At 42.6% G+C, this 12,112-nt stretch overlaps 1 protein-coding gene across 1 annotated transcript in view; it reads left to right on the top strand.

Moving 5' to 3' along the window:
- Positions 1 to 12,112, top strand: part of dvl3b (dishevelled segment polarity protein 3b) — a 125,748-nt gene that overhangs the window by 32,871 nt on the left and 80,765 nt on the right. Inside the window, exon 3 of the mRNA XM_072572124.1 lies at positions 4,290 to 4,411. Coding sequence (XP_072428225.1) covers positions 4,290 to 4,411 — 122 coding nt within the window. The remainder of the gene's footprint in view (positions 1 to 4,289; positions 4,412 to 12,112) is intronic.

Below are 12,112 nucleotides of genomic sequence, written 5' to 3'. Positions count from 1 at the left end.
TCATTCCTGAAGAAGGGCTCATGCCCGAAACGTCGATTCTCCTGCTCCTTGGATGCTGCCTGACCTGCTGCACTTTTCCAGGAACACATTTTCAGCTCTGATCTCCAGCATCTGCAGTCCTCACTTCCTCCATGAAGTCACCCTGTGCCCTCTGTCATGCTACTCATGGAATCATAGAATCTCTACAGTGTGGAAACAGGCCATTTGACCCACTGAGTCCACACTGCCCCTCCAAAGAGCATACCACCCAGATCCACTCCACACCCCCCTGGCTGATTCTATCCCTGGACACTATGGGCAATTTACCATGGCCAATCCGCCTCACCTGCATATCTTTAGACCGTAGGAGGAAACCAGAGCACCTGAGGGACACCCACGCCGACACGGGGAGAATGTGCAAACTCCACACAGACAGTCGCCCGAGGCTGAAATCAAACCTGGGTCCCTGGCACTGTGAGGCAGCAGTGCTAACAACTGAGCCACTGTGTCACCCCGTACTGTAAGCTTCTGGGTCAATACAGTGCAACTGATGGCCCAGCCGCACCAGTCTACAGTACATCTCTTACTGTCACAGCTCCAGGATCAATAATAGAGGCTTCTCTTTTTGTTGTGTGTTTTTATGCCATATGGTGAGTTTTGGGTTTGAGGCAGACCAATGGAGGATAAGGCAAGTCAAGGATGATCTTCAAGCTTATCTTTAAAGTAACACTATTATATCATAAGACCATAAGGTGCAGGAGTAGGCTATTCAGCCCATTGAGCTTTCACTTTCAATCAGTGAGATCATGGCTGATCTGATAATCCTCAACTCAACTTTACCCTATACCCTATAACTCTTGATTCTTACTGATTAAAAATCTATCTCAGTGTTGAGTATACTTAAAATCCCAACCTTGACATCCTTCTGTGATAACTAATTCCACAGATTCACTACCCTCTGAGGAAAGAAATTTCCCCTAATCCTTGTCTTAAATGGGCTACCTCTTAATCTGACATGCTACTTCTGACCCTATACTATCCCACAAGGAAAAACAATTCTGTTGTATCTACCCTGTCAAGCCCTCTAAGAATCTTACATGTTTCATTAGGACCTCCACTAATTCTTCTCGACTCCAATGAGTAGACCCAAACCACTCAACCTCTCCTTAAAGGAGGAAATACTCAGAATCAAATTAGTGACCCTTCTCTAGACTGCCTCTACTGCCAGTATATCAGTTCCAAGCCATGTTTCTCACTCTAAAATGGAATGCTGAATTTTACCATGTTATGGTCATTGTTCCCTGGAGATCCCTTTCTCTGAGATCATTTATTAAACCTAATTCATCATTCGTTACCAGATCCAAAATAGCCCAGGTCCCTGGTTGGATCCACAACATATTGTTCGCAGAAACTGTCCTGAATACTTTCTTATGGCTTCCTTTGACAATGCAATTTGCCCTATCTACAAGATGATTAAAATCATTCATGATTAGTGTAATGACGTTTTTTAACATTCCCTCATTATCTAATGTTTTATTCTCTGTCCTATGGACTGACTAATGTTCGGAGGCCGACAGACTACTTCCACCAGTGTCTGCTTTCAACTGTTATTTCTTACCTGTGCCCATATGGATTCTATATCATCTGATCCTAGATCGTTCTTGCTACCATGCTCATTCCATCAAAGCTATTCCCTTCCTGCCTGTCCTTTTGAAAAGTCACAACCCCTGAATACTTAGTTCCCAACTTTGATCTCCTTATAACCATGTCTCCAGAATGACATTCGCACTAAATATTGTTATGTAGGGCAACCTTATACCAGACACTGACTGATAGTTACTCTGGATAATAACTTATCTTTCTCTTCCATGTCTGTCTTCCAGAGAATCGTATATTATAATGACAGTCCGCATACCAATTTTTATAGATGCACCATAGAAAGCATCCTATCTGGATGCATCACAGTGTGGTATGGCAACTGATTTGCCCAAGACTGCAGAAATTACAGAGAGTAGTGAATGCAGCCCAATCTATCACAAACCAGCCTTCCATCCATTGACTCCGTACACTTCCTGCAGCCTCAGGAAAGCAACCAGCATAATCAAAGCCCTCTCCCTCCCTGGTTATACTTTCTTTCACCCTCTTCCATTGGGCAGAAGATGCAAAAGCTTGAAAACACATGCTAACAGATCTAAGAACAGCTACTTTCCTAACATTATCAGACTTATGAATGGACCTCTCATCTCTTAGAGTTGATCTTTCTTTGCACCTCCTCTGTAACTTTAACACTATATTTTGCAATGTGTGGTATCCTGATAAAGTATGATTTGATAGAATGGTTGAATCCTTGCAGTGTGGAAACAGGCCCTTCAGCCCAACGAGTCCACACTGACCCTCCGAAGAGTATCCCACTCAAACCCATTCCCCATTACGCTACACTTACCCCTGACTAATGCACCTAACTTACACGTCCCTGAACAGTATGGGCAATTTAGCATGGCCAATTCACCTGAACTGCACATCTTTGGATTTGTCTGGTTAGCACGCAAAACAACACTTTTCACTGTATCTCGGTACATATGACAATAATAAATCAAATCAAATCATATTTTCCAGTGTGCACCTTCGTGTCCATTTCAGATTGTTCTAAAATTGCCCGTACTGTGGTATTTATATGCAGTGATGTGCAATGCCAAGAGATCACAGCAAGAATGCTCCAGGGTGTCTTACCCTTACATGATAGCACCCTCCCTGAACTCCACAGCTAGAAGGTGGTTGAAGTTCAGGGTCTCCCTGCAATTCAGACTGTGGGTCACAGAGGATCTCATGGAAGAATTCTGGTTTGATAATGCTATGTACAGTGACATTTTATGTCACGAACGACAAACTGGATCTGGTCTCCAGCCTTTATACCTAAGATAATTGCGTGAAATTTTTCTTGGCAAAAGGTTCAAAGAATCAAGGCAGTTAGCTGGAGTTAAGATACAGATCTGCCATTATTATTGGTTGGTATGGACTTGACAGGCTGAATGGTCTTATGTAAGAATTTATGAATTCTGTCTGCAATCAGGCAACAAAAAAAAGAGTAGTTGTCCCATTTGTGCCTTTGTCATTTTTATGAAGGACTGTGCCATTTATCCTCCAGACTACTTTAATAAAAAGTAGCATCTTGTAGGCAGTACACACCGCTACCATTGTGTGTCAGTGCTGGAGGATATTTTATTGCATTAATGATAATTACTGTAAGAACCTTATCTTGTTATTTTTGTGTTTTTAAAAACTGCGGACTGAAATGAGAAAGAACTGTTTTAAAACCAGTGTATGAAAGGGTGACTGCAGTTTTGGAAAGCAAGTAACCTGACATTCATGGCAAGCATTTTGAATAACTGTTGCAACAAGTAGTAAGTGAAGTCTGATTTGCGGACTATTTGGAGCCGAGAGAGTGTACCGAAGCAGCTTTCGCTGGCAATCATAAATTGTTTGGTTTATAGACGAGTGACCAATTATCAGTGACAGAGATCTTTTTGCCTGCTAACAGATGTGATTGGTTCTCTGGTAACCAAATAGCTTGAAGCTGGGAACAAACTGCAGAGAGAGAGAGAGAGAAAAGTACAGTTCATCCCCAGCATGGGAGCAGTGTCTCTGATCCCTACCGTCAAAACTCATTACTAACCTGAAGGAACCCACTTTATCCTTCTTGGAAGAGTTGTTATAAGCTTTGAGTTTTAACTGATAAGTCAGGGACTTTGTGTAAGTGAACCAGCCACCTTCTGTCTCTTCCAAACCAATGGAAATGTCAGGAGAAAAGTGTCTGAAACAATCTGCTGTCCAACAGGGTCATAAAGATCATTTAACAACTAAACTTGGGGAAAAGTCGAATGAACTATCTTTCCTATTTTTCCTCTCTACCATTACTGATTCTACCCTAGTTGTGTGTGAGGGGGTGGGAGGTGGAGGAGGGAGGATTTAGCAAAGGATTACAGATTGTATTAGTAGATGCCAGCAGTTATACTTGCTTTTCTGCAGCTGGAGTCTAATTACTTGTAATACATAGTTATTGTTGTTGAGTACAGAAACCTGGTCTTTTCTTTCTGTTAGGTAACTGAGTCAGATAAATAGAGAAATTTTGCATACTTTATAAAATCTTTAAACTTTTGTTTCTCTTATTTGTTTCCTTTCCTCCCGAATGCAGCTCTCTGTGCACTTTCTCTCTGTGAAGCACGTTAGCTTGATTGCTGTGCAAAAAGAATTGCAATAAAGTATAAGTTATTGCTGATTGGTTTAATGCCAGTTTTATTCTTGCATTCCAGTTGGTGTCTGCAGAAGGTTCCCACTCAGATACTGGATCCACGTGTGCGGACAGCCAGTCGGATCTGCCTCCCCCCATTGAGCGAACGGGAGGCATTGGAGATTCACGGCCACCCTCCTTCCAGTAAGTATACCAGGCGGGTCTGCATTAACAATTAGGACTTCTGCTCTGCTTGCACTTTCCTTCAAAAAGTGAGTGGTTGTTGACATTTGATAGAATAAAGTTCCTGTTTGGGGTTCAAAGAGCTGAGTGCCCTCTCAAACCAGCACCCTTTGATTTAAATGCCATTGCCATCACTGAATTTCCTCCCTCTAATTATTTGTCATTTCTTAAAAAAAACATCTGGTTCACTAGTGCCTTTTTGGAAAGGAAATGTCTGGTCCTTATTTGGTCAATTCTATCTGTGATTCCAAACCCACAATGATGTGGTTGACTCTCAACTTCCCTCTGAAATTACCTAGGAAGCCATTCAGTTCAAGGGTAGTGAGTGATAGGTAACAAATACTGCCCTTGCCATTAATGTCTACACTTATATGCAAGAATAAAATAAACATTTGTTAGCCTTGCTACGATCCAAGTTGATGTTAACACTGGACAAGTAAGATCCCAGATTAAAATTTGGCTTGATGGCATAACATTTTGTTTGTTTTAAGCTATGAAAGTCAGCTACAGAAACCGTTTACAACAGTCTGTGAGTGTATTTTTAATATAAAGAATAATGTGTTTTATTAAAAGGAATGCAATCTATAACACTAGACAAAAAAAATGTGCGTTTTCATTACAAACATCAGAAAGGGTTCAAACTTTCATTATTTCTTTTTATCCAGAAATAGGTTTACAATCACCAAACCCCAGTGAAGATTCACCATTATCTTCTCATTAAGGTTTCTTACGAAGGCTGGCACAGCTACAGCTGTTTCCTTCCTTCAATTTCCTGTGCATTCGGTTGATGCTTTTCTTCAGCTGATGTCTCTCCCTGAAGCACACAAAACAAACTGCAAACTAAAAGTCACTTTTGGGAGAAAACACATCAGTTCCCTAAACTTAGTTTTCAGCAGTGTTGTAGGATTTCTTACTGGAGAGTTCAACCCTGCGGTCTCCACTCCCTGGCTCTGCCTGTCTGTCTCTCACATACACAGTCTCTCTCTTTCTCTCTCTCTCTCTCTCTCTTTCTTTCTCTCTCTCTCTTTCTTTCTCTCTCTCTCTTTCTTTCTTTCTCTCTCTCTTTCTCTCTCTCTCTCTCTCTCTCTCTCTTTCTTTGTCTCTCTCTTTCTCTGTCTCTCTGTCTCTCTCTCTCTCTCTCTCTCTCACACACACACACACACACACACACACACACACACACACACACACACACCACACACACACACACCACACACACCACACACACACACACACACCACACACACACACACACACACACACACACACACACACACACACACACACACACACACACACACACACACACACACACAAACTTCTGGATTTTTTTCAGTCTGTTGTGTCCCTGAATCCCTGTCACTAGGCAACAGCAGTTTTTGTTTAAACATTTTTTAATGAACTAAACCAGCAATCCCACCTCTTTCCTACAAGTGATGTGGAATCTCATGAAAAATAAGCCTCTAGACTTCTCAGTACCTAGAATAACTCAAAAATGAAACAAAACTGTGTTCCCCCTATTCTTAACACAAAAGATAAATTAAATTTAAAGTTACACATTGTTCCTCGCAATGTATTAAATTCCAGGGAGCGCAATCATCACCCGAGAATCGCTTGTAATTTAACTGCAGGGTTCATGTATTATTTGGAGATGTTTGCTCTGTGCTCCTTCCAAGGCCGGTATGTCCTTCCAAAGTATGGAGTCTGATAACACACTGACCATGTGCCTTGAGATATTTTGCTGTGATCAAAACACTATATAAACGCAGGTTGTTAGTTCTTACGAGGGTGTTCATTGGGTGTATAAATGATTACTGTAGTTCTGTTAGAGAGACAGTGGCTTGGAAGGAGGTGTCCAGACCTTAACAATATTGAACTTGATATTGAGACCTGAAGGCTACAGGGTTCCAAGGTGGAAAATGAGATTTGTTCTTCCCGCTTGCATTGAGCCTTGCTGGAGTACTGCAGCATGGCTGACGACAGAGATATTGGCCAGGGAACACAGTAGTTTGTTGATGTGGTAGGCAACTAGAAGCTCAGGTTCATGTTAAGGGATAGAACATAAGTGTTCTAAAAGCAGTCGCCCAGTGTCAACAATGTGACTCACTCTTAGATGCGTCTGGGTAATTATGGATTAGCAATAAATTAACCTAGCCAGCGACACCCACACACCGCAAATATTTTTTTTGAAAAGAAGCACATGTCTATTGGCTGTATATATGGTTAATCCGGAGAGCTCCCAGAGTAACACTTCCCCTGTCCTTCTAGAGATAAAGCTTGAGTAAAGGAAAGCTTCAGTGGCCAGATCGTAATTACCAGGTTAATCTTGCAGAGGGGCTTGAGAGATTTATTATTTAATTACCTAAGAACGAGGCTTCACTTGTTTCCAGGGTGGTTATCTGAGAGAGGAGTCTAAAATATTTAAACGGCTCGACATTGTACTTCCAAAGAAAGTGTAGAAGGAATTGAAAACATGAGAATGTAAACCAAAAGATGAAAACTAAGCTATTCAGGAGGGAAATCAGAGAATACTTTATTCACACAATGGGCAGTGGAGATGTGGGCTTTTCTCCTGCAAAACACTTTGTGTTCTGAGTGTCATACAAGGATTTTGTGATTTTGTTGGATGGGATTTTGTTGGGCAAAGTTGCCCAATGGTAAATGAACAATGCAGGTAAAGTGAGTTGAACTAAAAAGTACCCATGTCATTGATAATACCATCACATTTTCAAAAGAAACTGTAACTCTCTCAAGGGATTGGGATAAATAGTTGAAGAGAAAGAAATTACAAGGCTGGCAGGAAAGAACAGAAATGAAGTTAATTAGATAGCTTATTCAAAGGGCTAGGACAGGCACAATGGGCTGAATGGCTGTCTTCTGTGCTTTAAGACTGTATGACCGTCTTCAAGATTGAAATGCCTTTGCAGCATATTGAGATGTGTAGTTTGAAGTGAACCTCCCAAACCCCTTACATTCCACCCCCAGGCCCATTCCCAGAACTTGTAGAGTGAAGGCACTAGATAATAGTAGGAAGGAATACCCTGATTTGATGGGGTGAAAGGTGAGCGAGCCTGTCTGTGATTGTGGGCATTGGAGATCTCTAGCAGCTTCCCTCAGTTCAATGGCAATGCTGAATAATTTCTTCAAATAGAAACGCAGTGGGAAGAATTGGAAATGCTCCCTTTTGCTCTTGTTTCTTTTCTTTGTGCTGCTATGGTAACCATCACCGCCTTCTTCCACCCCCTCCACCCCCGCCACCACTGCCTCCGCTGTAATTGTCGACTGGGCTCGAGGAATTTGCTGTTCTGCTTGCTGGCCAGTTTATCCCAGTCATTATCGGATTAGAGAGAACATGGTCCTGCTGCAGAAGATGCATTGTGCCTGAATTCCAAACACGACATTTATCTTATTATGTTACTGGCGGAGCTAACTCTCTCCACTGTGGGGGGATGGTGAGTTTGCAGCTGAACACATGGCTCCTATGTTAGGCACAAAACAAAAGGATGTGGGATATAATTGATAAAATAGAATTGGCCCATAGTGCACCTTGAGCCTGCTCTGCTATTCAGTACCTTGTGGTCCATCTTCTACATCAACTCCACTCTTCTGGCCATCTCTGTGTTTCCTGATTTCATTAATGCTCAAAAATCTATTGATCTCAGACTGGAATGTACCTGGTCTTACATAGGAAATAGTTAGAATCTATTTAATTTCTTTAACAATTCCTGATGTAAGCATCACTCAGTATTCATTGCCCATCTGTAAATGTCCTGGAGAGGGTAGTGTTGAGCTTCCTTTTTGAACCCATGGTAGTCCATTCGGTGTAGGTACAGGTCCAAACAGGTTGGTTCAATAAAAAAACAATGCTGGAATGTGGTGCCACAGATTGTGGTGGAGGCAGATTCAGTTGTGGTTTCAAGAGGAAATTGGATCATTACCCAAAGAGGAAAAGTTTGCTGCAAGAATAAGATTGGGTGTTGCACTCATTGAATTGCTGATGCAGAGAACCCATGTGAACACCATGATCTAAAAGCTCTCCTTTTGTGCTATAAATGCTCCATGATTCCATAAAATCAAAGCATTTAAGTCCTGTACAGTAGAGACTTTGAACAAGCCACATCCAACTGAGTGTGTGAAAATGTTCTCGTCCTTGCAGTCTTTTTAAAAATTATTCCCTTGTGGAATGTGGGCATTGCTGCCTAGGCAGGAATTTATTGCTCATCCCTAACTTACAACAGTGGTGAGCTGTCTTCTTGAACCACTGAAATCTATTTGATGTAGGTAGACCCATGATGTTGTGAGGGAAGGAGTTCCAGAATTTAACCCAGCGACATTGAAGGAACAGCAATATGTTTCCAAGTCAGGATGGTGTGTGGACTGGAGGGGAACTTGTAGGTGGTAGTGTTCCCATACATCTGCTACCCTGTCCTTCTCGATGATACCAATTGTGGGGTTTAAAGGTGCTATCTCAGTAGACTTGGTAAATTTCTGTAATGCACATTGTAAATGGTGCAAACTGTTGCAAATGTGCATCACTGGTGGAGGGACTGAATGTTTGTGAATGTGGTGTAAGTCAAGTGGGCTGCTTTGTTCTGGATAGTGTCAAGCTTTTTGAATGTTGTTGGAACTGCACTCATCCAGGCAAATGGGGAATATTCCATCACACTCCTGAGTTGTGTCTTGTAGATGAGGGGCAGGGCTGAAAATGTGTTGCTGGAAAAGCACAGCAGGTCAGGCAGCATCCAAGGAGCAGGAGAATCGACGTTTCGGGCATGAGCCCGTCTTCAGGAAGAAGGGCTCATGCCCGAAACGTCGATTCTCCTGTTCCTTGGATGCTGCCTGACCTGCGCTTTTCCAGCAACACATTTTCAGCTCTGATCTCCAGCATCTGCAGTCCTCACTTTCTCCTCGATGATGGGCAGGCCCTGGGGAGTCAGGAGGTGAGTTACACATTGCAGGATTTCTAGCTCTTGCCTACTCTTGTAGCCATTGTATTTATAGATTACCACAATGCCGCCAATTCCTGGAGAGTTGGTAATGTAGCATTAATGTTACTGGAGTAGTAATTAGCAGTCCTAGTTTAATCTCCTGGTGACATGGGTTCAGATCTCACCATAGCAAATGGTGAAATTTGAATTCAATAAAAATCTGGAATAAAATGCTAGCCACTGGTCACTGTGTAATCACTGTTGCAAAAGCCCACCTGTTTTATTAATGTCCTCTAAGCAAGGAAATCTGCCATCCATAGCAAGTCTGGCTAGCATGTGACACCAGACCCACAGCAGTATAGCTGACTCTTAACTGCCCTCTGGGCAAATTGTGAGGTGAACTAATGCGGGCCTGGACAGCAACATGCACATCCCATAATGGATTTTTGATTAAGTAGCTAGATATGTTCAGCTTCTGTTCAATGGTACACCCCAAGATGTTAGTGGTAGGGAATGTATTGATTGAATGTCAGAGGATCAAATTAGGTTCTCCCCTGTTGGAGATGGTCATTGCTTAGCACTTTTGTGGCCCAGCTATTCCTTGTCAGTTGTCAGCCGAAGCCCGGATATTGTGCTGGTTTTGCTGCATTTTGACATGGACTGCTTCATTCTACAATCATCAGTGAACATCATCACTTCTGACCTTATGATAGAAGGAAGGTCATTGATGAAGCAGCTGAAGATGTTGGGCCTATGTCACTACCCTAATGAACTCCTAGAACATAGAAAAGTACAGTGCAGAACAGGCCTTTTGGCCTATGATGTTGTGCTGAGAATTAATCCTAATGTAAAATAAAATAACTTAACCTACGCATCCCTCAACTCACTGCTATCCATGTGCATGTCCAGCAGTCGCTTAAATATCCCCAATGTCTCTGCTTCCACCACCACCGCTGGCAGCACATTCCATGCATTCACAACTCTCTGCGTAAAGAACCTACCTCTGACGTCACCCCTCTATACATTTCTTCTAATATCTTAAAACTATGACCCCTCGCACCAGTCAATCCTGCCCTGGGGAAAAGTCTCTGGCTATTGACTCTATCTATTCCTCTCATTATCTTGTGTACCTCAATCAAGTCACCTCTCTTCCTCTTTCTCTCCAGAGAGAAAAGTCCGAGCTTGGTCAACCTCTCTTCATAAGGCAAGCCCTCCAGTCCAGGCAGCGTCCTTGTAAACCTTCTTTGTACCCTCTCCAAAGCCTCTCTATCTTTCCTATAGTAAGGCGACCAGAACTGGACACAATATTCCAAGTATGGCCTCACCAGGGACTTGTAGAGCTGTAGCAAAATCTCTCAGCTCTTAAACTCGATCCCCCAGTTAATGAAAGCCAAAACACCATATGCTTTCTTAACAATCCTGTCCAATTGGGTGGCAACTTTGAGGGATCTATGTACTTGAACACCAAGATCCCTCTGTTCCTTCACACTACCAAGAATCCTGACTTTAATCCTATATTCAGCATTCGAGTTCGACCTTCCAAAATGCATCACTTCGCACTTATCCAGGTTGAACTCCATCTGCCATTTCTCAGCCCAGCTCTGCATCCTGTCTGTCGCGCTGCAGCCTGCAGTAGCCCTCGATACTATCGACACCTCCAACCTTTGTGTCATCTGCAAATTTATTAAACCTCCCCTCAACCTCCTCATCGAAGTCATTTATAAAAACTACAAAGAGCAGAGGCCCAAGAACAGAGTCCTGTGGGACCCCACTCAACACTGACCTCCAGGTGGAATACTTTCCATCTACAACCACTCTGCCTTCTGTCAGCCAACCATTTCTGAATCCAGATAGCCAAATCTCCCTGTATCCCATACTTCCTGACTTAATGAATGAGCCTAACATGGGGAACCTCATCAAATGCCTTGTTGAAGTCCATATACACCACATCCACTGCTCGACCTTCAATGACGTGTCTTGTCACTTCCTTGAAGAACTCAACAAGATTTGTGAGGCATGACCTGCCCCCCTCAAAGCCATGCTGACTGCCTTTAGTCACGCTGTACTTTTCCAAATAGTCATAAATCCTATACCTCAAAATTCTTTCCAAAACTTAGCTAACTACAGACGTAAGACTGACTGGTTTGTCATTGCCAGGGATTTTCCTATTCCCCTTCCTGAAATGAGGAACAATATTCGCCTCCTTCCAATCCTCTAGTATGACTCCCATGGAGAGTGAGGAGGCAAAGATCTTCATCAGTGGCTTAGCAACCTCCTTTCTCATTTCCTGGAACGGTCTGGGATAAATCTGGTCTGGCCCTGGGGACTTATCAATCATAATGTTTGCCAAAACTTCCAGCACATCAACTTCATCAATCTTGATCTGGTCAAGACTGTCCCAGCTCCTCAAAGTTCTCATTCACAACAAATTCCCTTTCCTTCATGAAAACCGAAGCAAAAAACTCATTTAGGACTTCCCCTATCTGCTCAGACTCCACGCATAAGTTCCCTAAGCTATCCCTGATTGGCCCTACCTTCTCCCTGATCATTCTCTTATTCCTCATGTATGAGTAAAATGCCTTTGGGTTCTCCCTAAAAGAATCCTGCAGAGATGTCCTGGAGCTAAGACCTCCAACAACCACAACCATCTTCCTTCTGTCAGATATGACTCCAACCAGCAGCCAGTTTTCTCTAATTCACATTGACTCTAGTTTTGCTAGGATTCATTCATGCT

Source organism: Chiloscyllium punctatum, chromosome 6, assembly GCF_047496795.1.
Source record: "Chiloscyllium punctatum isolate Juve2018m chromosome 6, sChiPun1.3, whole genome shotgun sequence".
In the NCBI taxonomy this organism is placed as follows: domain Eukaryota; kingdom Metazoa; phylum Chordata; class Chondrichthyes; order Orectolobiformes; family Hemiscylliidae; genus Chiloscyllium; species Chiloscyllium punctatum.
The sequence above is the reverse complement of the archived record's forward strand: the minus strand, read 5'-3'. Positions and strand labels throughout refer to the sequence as shown.